The 13,080-nt window shown below is 58.9% G+C and overlaps 1 protein-coding gene across 1 annotated transcript in view; it reads left to right on the top strand.

Moving 5' to 3' along the window:
• Nucleotides 1-1,676: 1,676 nt before the first annotated feature.
• The window catches only part of HSPG2 (heparan sulfate proteoglycan 2), a 127,535-nt gene continuing 116,131 nt past the window's right edge, over nt 1,677-13,080 (top strand). The window contains exons 1-2 of the mRNA XM_084822320.1: nt 1,677-1,818; nt 1,958-2,613. Of these exons, the coding sequence (XP_084678446.1) occupies nt 1,677-1,818; nt 1,958-2,613 (798 nt within the window). The remainder of the gene's footprint in view (nt 1,819-1,957; nt 2,614-13,080) is intronic.

The raw sequence follows: 13,080 nt of genomic DNA, 5'->3' as shown, positions 1-13,080 counted from the left end.
TCTGTGGTGAGAACTTTCTCTGCCCATGCTTAGGAGCACCCTTCGTTTTTTCTTATGGCCACAGAGGGGAGAGAGTGTGTCATGCATGCCCACCTGCTCACACTCTTACACACACAGTGTGTGGCCTACCGTAAGACCTCCAGATTCTCTACAGAGTTTGTTTTGGGTTCTGCCCTGCAACAAAGTCTGGCGCTGCTTTTCCAGTTTTGTTCCTAGTGCAAAAGTAGGAAGTGTGCGCACGCACAGCTGCTAGTGTTTGTGTAGCTGGTTTGTGCATCTGCGTGTATTAGATACTGTGCACCCGCCCAGGCCTCTCCCATTTCAAGTACATTACTGGCCTACAGAGAAAGAGAGCAGGGGCAGTGATTCGTGCTCCCTGGTCTGTCCCAAAGGAGCAGGAGTAGCGGTGTAGCGAAGCCAGGTCTGGAAGGGATGCAGTGCCAGGACGTTTTCATTTGCAGGGATGCTGACTTCATCTGCCACCCACCTCAGACTTCCCTGTGCCTTCTGAGTTTAGGTGCAATCCTCACAGTAGCTGGGGGGACATGATTTTTCCCAGGAACAATCTATTGTTCCCTGTTGAAATGCAAAGGGTTTTGGTGGGCAATTAAGACACATTTGCTTTGCAAAAGAGCTGCTCCTGGTGGAGATGAAAACTGCTTGACCTGGTTTGTTGACAAGGATCTACTCAGCCGCGCCTGTATTTTCGGACTCTTCTTGGGGACCACTGTGATGACCATCTGCACTTCAAAATTAACCATACAGCGTTGAGCAGGATCATGGCTCCCTGAATTACAGGCCTAGCAATCATCTGGCTTCAACTACAGATGTGGTCATAGAACCATAGGATAGTAGGGTTGGAAGGGGCCTACAAGGCCATCGAGTCCAACCCCCTGCTCAATGCAGGAATCCAAGTCAGAGCATCCCTGGTTTGAGAGGGTTGGGTGATGGTCACGGAGAGTGTGTTGTGGGCCCACTGAGAAGGGCCTCCCACTGGCCAGCTGACTTATCTGCAGTGCACATAAGGAGCAAGGGGTGGATGAGAGTCAGAACAGATGTGTGCAAGTTTGTTTTCAGTTCTGTTCAGCTTTATTTCCATATTGGGCCTTAAGAGAAATGCAAAACACAAAATGCTTACAGATGATGGCATATTTTGCAGATTAGTACAAGCGGCCAAAGGCAGGCCGACCCAAAGGAGTTGTCATTACATTGATCGTAGCAGCTCCCAACGTCAACCAAAGCAGCACAAGGGTTAGATAAGGCCAAGATATACCTTGCTGACTTACACTTGCTATCAGAAGTTGAAGTTCTAACCACATTTGAAGTTCTAACCACTTATCCTTGCAGGACAGCACCTAGCATTTGTGTCTAACGAAGATGTGAATGGGGTGTTACAAGCTCCTCGTTTTTTCCTGTGCCACTAAAAGACATATAGACACATGGAACATGGGCAAACCTCTCTTCTCAAATGATGATTCGCACTGATTCGCACCCGACTAAAACTCTGTAGGGTAAAATCTCTTCTTCTGAATGGGAAGGAACTAATGGATCCTTCTGCAGCTCAGGGGCTGTATGCGCCTGGGCATTGCCTCGTTTCATTCAGCTGGTGTGAATGCACGGAAAAGGGGCGCTGTCAGTTGCATCTATAAACCCCGTGTGTGCTCGTCCGTGTGAAGATGGGGCGGAATTGTTCTCTGATGCTCCAGAGGCCAGAAGAAGAGCAAGTCCAGGGGCTCTTGTCGGTAGACCCCGCTGGGGCGCGGGCCCCGACAGGTGCCAGAGTATACCTGCCCTTGACGCTGGTCCTGCATATAGTTGGTGGAGCGTCCCGCCGCCCCCCTTACTGCCAAGCGATAAACAGCCAGCAGATACAGATATGGGCTGAGGAATTCGGGGGAGAAAGCGAAGCCAGCGCAGGCCTGAGTGCCGGGCGTAACATTCCAATACGCACCGACAGCCATCGCGAGGCAGCCGCTTTTCGGAGCCGTTCCCGCCCCGCACGCCAGCCGAGGGCAGCCAAGGGCCGCCCGCGACTCGCGCTGCGGCTCTCCTGGGCCGGCTGCGGCTGGGAAGGGTCCCCTGACGCCCGCCCTCCGCCCAGCCGGAGGGAAGGGGCTTGCCCGGCCCGCGCGGCAGGCCACTCGGCCTCCGGCGCTGGGTGCCGCCCGCCTCCGCCCGCTCCGCCTCCTCCCTGCCCCATCCCGAAATCCAGGCCAGGTTTGCCGGGGCGCTCGGAGGCGTGCGGCGGAGCGGCCGGGATTTCGGGCGGCGCTGCCTGGCGGGCGGGAGGCGAGAGGGAAAAGTTTTGCTCGGCGCGCCCTCTCGCTCGCTGCCGGCGCCGCGCGGGGCTCGCGGCAGGAAAAGCGGCTGGTGCGCGGCCGGCTGGGGACGGCGGCAGGAGCACGAGCGCCCGGGCGCGCGAGCGGGCTGCCTGGGCCGGCGAGGCGCGCCAGGGCGCGGCGGCGCGAGCAGGACTTGAACCCGCGCCTCGCGGCCGCTCTGCGGGCTCCGCCTCTGCAAATGGGAGCCGGGGAGGCTCGGAGGCGCGGCGGCGGCGGCGGCCCCGGGACCGCGCGCTGCGGCTGGGCGCTGATCTTCGCTGCGCTGCTGGGCGTAAGTGGGGCGCGCGGGTGGCTCGCTGGCAGGCGCCGCGCGGCGGGGCGGGGATGGGGCGCCCGGCCGGGGACGCCCGCGCCGGAGCCGGGCTGCGACTTCGCCCCGAGCGCGCCGCTCCGGGGCCCCTTTGGGCAAGCGCCAGGGGGCGCGGGGCGGGGCGCGTGCGGATCGCCTCCCCCCCGCGCCTGGCCAGCTCCCAGGCAGGGCTGCCCCTCCCGGGCCGGCGCTGGGCGGAGGCGGCTGCAGCGCGCCAGGCGTCTAATTTTAAACGTGGACTTAGAGGCTATTCATGGCGCGGCCGGCGTCGGCGGGCTGCCTGCCTGGGAAGCGGCCCAGCCCAGGCTGGCCGGCCGGGCACGAGCTCGCCACGTCCCCGGGTGGAGTTTGGAGTCTGGACCGTGCGCGGGCTAGGTGCAGCGGCGGGCGGCCAGGTGGGAAGACGCCCCGCCGCTCGCCGGGCGCCTCCGTCTGCCGCGGCGACTTCGCGCCGCCCGTGGCCGGCTAAATTTAAAAGCTGGCAGGCCCCGGGCAGCGTCTCGCCCGCTGCAGCGTGGGCCCGCAAACGGACCCACGCCGGCCCGTAAAAATAGCTGCCTCAAAATAGAGGAAGGGGCCGGCGCCTTCGCTGGCCGAGCGCAAGCGTGGCCCCTCTGTGGCGGGGCCACCGTTGGCTCCCTGGGCAGAGGCGAGCTCGCTTGGGGCGAGGCGGGGCGAGAGCGAGCAGCGGGCCGGGCGCGCCCACCTGCCAGCCTGTGCAGCCGCGGCGGGGAGGGGGCTGGCCTGAGGCGCGGCCTGCTGCGTTTCCGCTTCGCTGCCGAGACCGCTCCGAAGGGGCCCCGTCCGGCAAAACGGCGAGGTCCCCCGAAGTGCCCGTGTGGTCGGCCCTTCTCGCGGGGCGGGGCGGGGCGCGGCGGGCCGCCCGGCGCTCTCGAGCAAGCCTTCCGCCTGCGGGAGCCACACAAGGGCGTCCCTCGGGGGCGACACGTTGCCCCTCGCCTTAGCGCGGCGGCGTGCTTCGCTCGCTGCCGTCGTGGGCCCGGGGCGCGTGGCTTTCGCCCCGGGGCAGGGGCGCGTGGATGTGCCCCCTCGGGCAGAAGGCCCGGCCCGCTCCCTGCTGCTGCCCTCCTCCGCTCCGCGCCCGGGGAGATGCTTCGCTCCCTTTCTCCTCGGCGCCCAGACCGAAGCCTTCTCTCCCGCTGAGGCAGCGGCGCTCGTCCCAGGACGGCGGCTCCGCGGCCGCCGCCTCCCCCCCCGCCCCCGGCGCAGGAGCCTCGCTCGCCGCGAGGTGTCGGCGGGCCAGCCCGCGCGCCCCCGGCCGGCCGGCCTCTCCACCCCCGCAGCTCGCGCTCCTCGCTGTGCGCCTGCAACAATGGGCCGCTTTGTGCCCGGCGCTTCGCGGAGGAAGGGGGCAAGGCCGCCAGCCCCTCCTGCCCCTGCGCGGCCCTTTCCTCGAGGGCACATTCCTCGAGGCCTCCTGCGCACGGCCGCGCCCTCGGCGAAGGCGCCGCCCGCCCGCCCGCGCGAGGGAGGCCAGCCGGGGACAGCGAGGACGGGGCTCGCGCCGGGCTGAAGGGAGCGGGCAGGCGAGGCGCAGGCCGGCCCTGCCAGGGGGATTCCCTTGGGCCCGCTCCGAGGGAGCGCCCTCCCCCGGGGGCAGCGGGGCCGGGCGCGGCCCCTTCCCCAGCGCGCGCAGGGCCCAGCAGGGCTGCCCCGAGGCGCTGCTTCTGAGAGGCAGCCAGGGCTGTGGCAAGGGCGGGGCCGTGTCCTCCTCCTGCCACCCTTCCGAGGACCAGAGGGGTCCGGCCCTCGGTCCATCCAGGCCAGCATTGTCACCCGGGGCTTCGGCCAGAATGCCCCCCGCCCTGCCTGGAGGTGCTGGGATTGAGCCTGGGGCCTTCTGCGTGCCAAGCGGGGGCGCCCCGCCCCCACCGAGCTGTGGCTCCAGCCCTCTCGCTGCTGAGCCGCTCCGAGGATGCCCGCACCCTGGCGCAGCCCCAGTGCCACCGGCTGCCCCGGGCCCTGCACAGGGGGGCTTGGGAGTGGCGCCAGAGCTTGGGCAGGGCCCCCTCGCTGCCGCTGGGACTGGTCTGGAAGGAGGGAGGCACATCCCAGCGCTGGCTCCCCGTTGCTTGGGAGGACATCCAGCCAGCCAGTGGAGTGTCCGGGCTGGGTGTGGAGGTGAGAGAACCCCCCTTCCCAGATGGAATGATTTTCCACCATTCCGGGGGTTGAACATTGCAGCACAAATGAGGCTATCTATCTATTTATTTATTTATTTATTTTATTAAGTTTATTACTTGCACATCTGGCTGGTCACCCAGCCACTCTGGGTGATGTACAGCATATAATAAAACAGTTTAAAACAATAAAATTCTACAATAAAAACGTTTTCTAAAATACCCTAACCCACCCCAAATGCCTGCCTGAACAACCACATTTTTAATGCACGGTGGAAGCTCATTAAAGAGGGGGCATGGCAGAGTTTCCTTGGGAGGGAGTTCCACAGAGTGGGGGCCACCACAGAAAAGGCCCTCTCCCTCATCCCCACCAGTCTAGCTGTCCTGGCTGATGGGACAGAGAGAACTTGCAGAAGTAGTTTTCCAGTCAGCAGTGAGCAGGGGTTTGGGGGGCAAGTGTGGCACAACAGAGGAACAGGAGGCTGCCTTCAGCTGGCCTGGTATTTTCTACTCTGACTGGCAGTGCAGTGGGCAGAGAGGGACCCTTCCCCTGCTGTTGGTGGTGCCAGGATTGAACCTGGGGTCTTCAGCATGCAAAGCAGGGCTCTACCCCTGAGCCACGGCCTCTCTCCTGGTCCTTCCTTTTGCCCCACCCAAGTTCAGCCTGGGTCATCCCCTGAAACTGTTGCTTGGGGCTGACCTCATATCCAAGAGGGATAAAGGGGAACTAGGTGTCCTCTGCATCCTCCCATCAGGTCAGGCCTCTGTGGCCCAACAGATCTTTCCAGGGGTGTCTGAGCAACTGGCTATCCTGTCTGCAGAGGCTTGGGTAGGAGCTAGGGATCCCATGCAGTTAAGGAGTAGGCAGGCAGCAAGGTCAATGCAGTTTAGGGACAAGGCCAGCACAGTTCTCAGAGTATTGTGGCAGACAGGGATTCTGCAAGAGGCACAGTCAAAGGCACTCCGAGATTACTTGCAGGAGTTCCATCAGAGGGAGCGCTAGAGAGGTGAGGATGAGGGACATTGGGTCCAGAGCTGGCGAAGAGATGTCATTTGAGCAGCTCTCCCAGCCTGGAATGGAGACTTTTAAGCGGGAGCTGCCAGAATCCCACCCAGGGGCAGCTCTAGCTCATTGGAGGCTTCTCAAAGAAGTCCTCCTCATGAGGATAATCCTTACTCATGAGAAGCCTTTTACTCATGAGGAGTCCTTTTTTTGGCAGCTATGCACTTCTCCTGAGCGTGAGGACTCTGGTCTGCCTCTTCAGGCATCACTCCCGGGGGTTGTTCCACCTCTGCCTCCGAAGCAGAGCTCCCTTCCACCTGGAGGGGGGTGTCTGGACCCTCAGCAGCCTCCCCTGAGGGCCCAGGCTCCTCCTGGAGCACCGGCATGGGCGGTGCCTGAACATCATTGCTCACTGGGGCCCTAGCTCCTACTCTGAGGAGGACTCCTCGAGACATTGACAATGTCACTCCTCGGGGCGTGACATTGGCATGGGACAGGTGCCTCTCTGTCAGGACTGCGATTGTACAGGGAACAGCGAGCTGCAGTTTTTGCAGCCTTGCTAGCCACGAACAGGTCCGCAGTCTAGCAAGCAGCGGGAGGGTGGCTGCATCTTAGCGATGGCTATTTCCTCCCCCTTTCTCCAATACTTGCAGCCTGGCCACTCCCTGACACACACTTGCCCTGGCTTGTTCTGTGCACAGAGGCCTGCTGGTCTGGAAGCCGCTAGCGTCTGGAATTTGGAGGAAGGGGAGGAGGAGGAGGGGGAGGAGGAGGAGAGGAGGACTCCCCATTCCAGAGTGGGATGCTGTGCGAGTGAAGTGGGGAAAGGAAACGCAGGGTGGGGCAGAACTGTAAGCAGGGCTATAAATATAACGGTTTTTCTGCCACATTGGCATGGCGGAGCGCTCCCTGTCTCCCTGGGGCTGAGTACCACAAGCAGGCAGCCTCCGAAGCCCATTTTCTGGCTGCATCCAGAACCCATGAAGCCTGAGGAGGATAATGCAGAGATGTTTGCTGGCTGGGGACATGAACACTTGCAGGCCGGCGTGGGGTGGCTTCCTTGCCCCCCTAACGCCGAGTCGCTAGTGCTAGGCCATCTGCGAGGTTTGCAGGCTACCTTCTGCCCCCTGCCCCCGTGGGGCGACTCCCCCAAAGGGGGCAGGGGAGAGACAGACTGCGCAACGCCCCTTTTTGAGGGGAGCAAAGGTGGACATGCAAGGAACCCCATCCTGCTCCAAAGGAGCGCCAGCCCAGGGCTGGGAAGTAGCTGCTGCCGCTGCGGGGCTGGAGAGATATTTTCCAAATGAGCTTTGAGGAGGGAGAGGCTCAGGCAGGAGGGCAGGAGTGGCTGAGGGGGAGGCAGGGGTGCCGTGGAAGACCCGGATGGCCCCTTGTCCCGTCTGGCATCCGGCTTGCAGCGCATGAAGGAGCGAGGCGGCCTTGGTGCGCTGTGTGGGCCGTGACTCTGCCGCAGGAGGTGGGGCTGGCGTGTGAGCACCCCGGCAAGCTGAGTGCCATGGGGCGCATAGGGAGCTTCCTTACGCTGAGCGGGACTGTTCACTCATCCCGCACAGCACTGTCTGTCCTGACTGGCAGCGACGCTCTGGCATTTCAGGCAGCGGCCCTTCCCAGCCCCGTCTGGAGACGGCGCCTGGGACCACTGCATGCAAAGCAGGGCCTCGCCGATGAGCTGCGGCCATCCTGAAGGGAGCGAACTGGCGGGCAGAAACAAGCACCTTTCCCTAGCCGTCCCCAGGGGGCCCATGGAGTCCTGTGGGGGGCTGAGACGGGTCGCTCTGGGTTGACTTCTGGAACAAGAGGGGGCGGGGCTCCGACCCCTCTGGACGTCATTCCCAGATCTGTGGGCTGAGGGTCAGGCAGTCTGCATTTGCTTTGTGTCCATGCCCTTCTCATGCCTTGTTCGAAGTAGGTCAGAGCCGATTCTGAAGCCAAGCCCTTCCTCACTCTAACGGAGCCTTGCTGTGATTTATTTGTCAGGATGCGGCCTGCATGGAGCCATTTGGGTTTCATGTGGCCGGGTTCCTTTGCAGCTGCACAGCCAGCTGGCGCATTCCCAGCCTCATTCCACAAGGTTTAGTGTTCCAAAGAGATTGAAGGTAGATGGTTTTATTGCTGGCTTAGTATGGATTGTTCTTGTAATATTCATTCATTCATTCATTCATTTGATGTTGTTTGTTATGTTGTTTTTATGGGCCATAAACTGAGCTGAGGGCCACATATATGGTGAGAAAGCAGCAAATTATAAATGCCATAAATCATGGGTGGGGAACCCGTGGCCCCCCAGATGTTGTTGGGCTACAACCTCACAACATCCTGAAGGTGATAAATAAATAAAACAATGAAATGAATGTGACAGACTGCCAATTCCTGCAAGTCGCTAAGGTTGTTGCAAAGAATGCTGGGCTAGGCAGGTCTGATCCATCAAGACCTTTCTTATGTTCTTAATCAAGGTTCAGGATCACTTAATATTGTCTGTGCTTTTAGGGAGGGACTGTAGCTCAGTGGCAGAGCACACGTTTTGCATGGGAAAGGTCCCAGGTTTGATCCTTGGCATCTCCCGATAGGAATAGGAAAGACCCCTGGTCTGAAACCCTGGAAAGCTGTTGCTGCCAGTCGGTGCCGATGGTGGTATAAGACAGTGGACCTCTCTCTTCGCATAAGACAGCTTCCTTTGATCCTAACTCTTAAGAGATCCTGGTTTTGCAGTCTTGCATTTCAAATTTAAAACTTCTCAGTGGACTACAGGGATTCTTGGTGTTGGTGGGAACCAACCAGCCCTCTTCTACATTCGAAAGCGCTTATGTGATCCTTGCATTTTAATGCCTGCTTCTGAACTTTTGAAGCTCAGCCATGAGCCTGTATGGCCAGTGTTCGGCTTTGCTGTCTTTTTCTCCTGCATAAATTTGGTGCCTAACCTCAGTTCTCTCCCCAGGTCTGCAACCATGGGAAGAGGGAAGGTCTGTGGGGGCCTGTTACCCATACAGCATGCTCAGCTTCCCCCCCCCCCAATGTTTAGCTTCCATTGTAAAAACAAAAGTTCCATCTCTAGCCTTTTTACTGGTGGGGATAGAAGGAAAAAATATGCTGGCGGTATCCTATCCAAGCGGTCACTAAAAAGTAATAAATGTAAATGTTTTAGGCTGCCTGTATTTATGTTCTGACTCTTCTACCATCAGTGCTGGCTTCAGCATTTTGTGGGGCCTTGGTCAGGGCTCCTTCCGTGGGCCCCCTCCCTCAGTGAGTCTGCCTTCTCATGGCTACCAGTTGCTTGCTTGCCAGGCAGAGAGCCAGGGCGCAAGCTGGCCATGGCATCTCCTGCTCCTCCTCACCACCACCCTCGTCTGGGCCAAAGTGAGAGTCAGGTGAGCGGCTTATTTATTTAGTTGCTGTACTTTTAAATCACCCAATAACCAAAGTTCTCTGGTGGAGAACAATACATAGGTTGCCACAAGCAGGTTGCAAGGGTGAAGCGGAGGAGCAAGTTCATGGGGCTCTTGCCAGTGGGCCCCTGTTGGGGCGTGGGTCCTCGGCAGGTGCCCAACCATGCCGAACCTTGAAACCTGCCTGTCTGTAATGATTCACCACTCCCTTAGGCCTCCTCACCACCACATTTCTGGCCTTAGGACTACCTGTCTCTCTCTCTCTCTCTCTCTCTCTCTCTCTCTCTCTCTCACACACACACACACACACATACACACACGCGCAGGAGGCGATACACCTGAGTTTCCCAGCATGGATCCAGAAGAACTCCTGGCTTCCAAAGTGGTTTTTGCTGTGTTGAATGGCTGATGGTAGGGTGTGGCTTGCACTAGCAATGCGGTGGTCTCGGAGTGAAGGCCAGGGCTTCCTTGCTCGGTGACACATTCTTGCTCCTTCTTAGTGCATTCCTTAGGGGCCAGGTGTGGCGTCTAGCGCTTTGCCACTCCTCTTCCTGGGCATGTACCAGTTGCCACGTGTTGCAGCACAAAGGGTTAAGTCACAAAGCCTTTTCCTCTCTTCCCCCCCCCCCCTGCGTGCTACAAAGAGGGCAAAGAGCGCTGCAAAGAATGTCTGATAAGCCGAGAGAGGGGCGGCAAGCAAGAGCACCCATCAAAGGCTTGCAGTTCACAGTTTGGGTGTGATCTGGGCTGAAGGAGGAGGTGGTCAGAATCGGATCACGCCAGAGGGTTTTTACGGTGGCCGAGTCAGCCTTGCTGCAGAATCCATATCTGAGTGTGAGGAGTAGGGTGGTGTTTCTTCTGCCCAGTGGTGTCGCAGCAGCTGACTTGGGTTGGCTAGCCATAGATTGGTATGGCTGGTAGGCAAGTCCTTCAGGTGATATCAGAAGAGCTCAGCAGCCGGATGTAAAATGGGCAAGGCAGAGGAGTTTGCGGCCAGGCCTACACGAACAGTTAAACGTCAGTTTTACAAACCTTTAACATGCTCTCACATATGGTTGGGGCCATAGCGGAGTGGCAGAGCCCCTGCTTTGCACGCAGAGGTCCCAGGTTCAATCCCCGGCATCTCCAGGTCTCAAGATGTAGGATCACCAATAGGTTATGCATTAACGGTTACGCTTTTAGGGGAGAGGGTTTAGCACACTTCTTATATTTAAAAGGTCCCAGATTCAATCCCCAGCATTTCCAGGTAGGGCTAGGAAAGACCCCTGGTCTGAAACCCTGGAGAGCCACTGCTGCCAGTCAGTGTCAACAATATTGAGCTAGAGGAACCAAGGGTCTGATGCAGTAGAAGGTAGGTTCCCCCGTTCCTACTTTCTAACGTGTGTTTGGGTGTCACTAAATGCTCGACATTGGGACAAGGATGTTCTCTGTAGGGCGGTTGTTGGCTCCTTGCCCAGCTGGGGTTCCCTCTACGACTCCTGGTAGGCAGGATCAGGCCTGCCCTCTGAGCCACCTTTGCTTTGGGGATCTCTTTCTCTTTCTTCCTCCCCCGGTTGCTGGGGCTCCACCTCTGCCAGGGTCTGCCAGGCCCCCAAAGGATCTTCATTGCCCATAATAAAGCCATCCAAAGGTGGCAGAGATACTCTTGCAATGGGCATCAAAGGGTGTCACATCTCTTGCCCAAATCCCCTGGCAACATGCTATTTCTCTGGCTGTTTATGTTGACAGTGTGTAGGCTTTCCTCCATCCCCCTCCACGCGAACATGCGCTCTGTCCCCAATCTTTCCCTGCGGTGGCTGCTATTTTTGAGTGTGCCGTGAAGGATAAATTAGGCGGTGTTGCTCGGCAGAGGAATGCACCCATCGTTGGGCCAAGCCCTGAGCAGGGAATAGCTGTGGCTGTGTAAAACTATTCAGAACGGGACTAAGGGGGGATGGAGGTGAAGCTGGTGGTTTCAGGACAGCCATAGAACAGGCCTGCTTTCTGCCACGGAGCTGCTGAACATGTGCAGATTGCACACTCCTTCCCTTGACTCGCTGCCATCGCTCCTCTCCCGCCCCCCCCATGCGTCTGATCTCCCTGCAGGATCCAGCTCAGGGGTGCAGAGTATTGGAGTGGGGGTTGCCAGGCTCTCCGTGTGCCGGGTGACTTTGGTGGGTGTGGCCACGTCCACTGATATCACCCTGCCTCCACGTCCACCGATATAACCAGCTGTTTCAGCCTTTCTCCATGCTGGGAGCAGCCTGGGGCTCTGTGCCCCTCCCAGCATGGAGAAAGGCCCTCGGCTGAGTCCCTGTGTTCGCACAGGCCTGGTGTCCCTGTGCGAAGCAGCCTGGCCATCGCCAGGAAGAGCAGCTGCCCTCCCAGCACCAGCCAAGTCCCCACATCCCCACATTATCCCCAACATGGGGATCAGAGATAGCAGCGGAGATCCCCTCCGGGGGGGAGGCTTGGAGGGCGAGGAGCCCCGGAGGGGCCGGGCCTTCTGCACCTCACGTGTCAGCAATGAACCGCTGGGTGTTCCTTTGGGGCGCCTTCATTCACATCCAGGTACTGCTTTGCTTCCTGTTGTGCTCTGAGAGACACCCCCCCCCCCCGCACTGACCTTCCTTAAAGTCAGAGGACAATTATGGCCGTTCGTGGCTCTCTGATAAATATAGCCTCCTTTCCTCTACTTTGGACTTTGGAGAGCAGACTCTGAGCAACCCGCACGGGGTCAGTTGGGGAGATCTTCCGCTGAGGCCCTACTCTGGCTGCCCCAACCTGTGCCCTCCAGAGGTGGTGTGGCATGGCCCGGGGATGATGGGAGTTGTAGTTCAACCCAGCTGGTGAGCGCCAGGTTCAGCTCCCCTATTCCAGTGGCCTTCCTCATTGGGAATGTGTTGTGTGGACACAAAGGAGAGGGTTTCTCGGTAGGGTCACCTCGGCTTTGGAATGGCTTTCCGAAAGAGGTACGCCTGGTGCCTCATTTGTGATCATGTTGGTGCCAGGCTGAGACGTTTCTGGTGACTGGGCATTTCAGTTCGCATACCCCCTCCGTCTGCCTAATAGATATACTGCTGTCTTTTGTTACAGCTGTTTGATGTTGGTATTTTTCTGTATTCGGCTCTAAATAATGTTATATATAGTTCTACACCTCCATGGGATCTGATCAGATGAAAGGTGGTATGGAAATGATTTAAATACATTTTATTCTATAAAATGCTTCCTTCTCCATCCCCTGAAATCCTGCTTTTCCTCCCCACCCACTGTGGGCACCACCTGCAAAGGCCGATGTGTCTCCATTTCCCTTGGGCCACAGAGGATTCCACCGCCCCTCTGCCTGAGTCCAGATGCTCACGCCAGGTCTGTTTTTTGCTGTGTGCCACCCAGCTGGTGGTAAGTGAACCCTTCCTTCTCCCTGGCAGTGGAGAGATCAGACCCAGGTTGGTTTCCGCTCTGGGACAGCCTCCCCCAGCTGTGCCCCTCTGGTGCTGCTTCTCATCCCTGCTGTGGCAGGGATCCGTGTGCTTTTCTCTCCCATTGTCCTCCTGAGCAGACAGGAAGATTAGGGCTTGTTGTGGCTGGGGTCAGTGGGCACACTGCCTGGCCCTGCGTGCTGGCATCTGGGCACCAAGTTATGCGCTGTCTGCTCTTGGCTGAATGTCAGGCTTTGGCCCTTTGCCCAGGAAAGGCAAAAAAGGGAGGACACGGCTGGGTGGGCACCTCCTGATAACGGAGATGCTATCGCACCTTGGCAGCCTCGGGCCGGTGCCTCGAGCCAACGGGGCCCGATCCCGCTGCATGCTGTTGCTCCGTCGCCTCTCGTGAACTGGATCCACCCTGTGGCCCCACGGTATGGTATGGACCAGGCAGGAAACACCTTAATGCTGCTGACGTCATC

Source organism: Heloderma suspectum, chromosome 15 (genome assembly GCF_057233095.1).
Source record: "Heloderma suspectum isolate Gila_16-S chromosome 15, 16-S_ref, whole genome shotgun sequence".
Classification (NCBI taxonomy): Eukaryota; Metazoa; Chordata; class Lepidosauria; order Squamata; family Helodermatidae; genus Heloderma; species Heloderma suspectum.
This window is presented reverse-complemented; position numbering and strand designations above follow the sequence as displayed.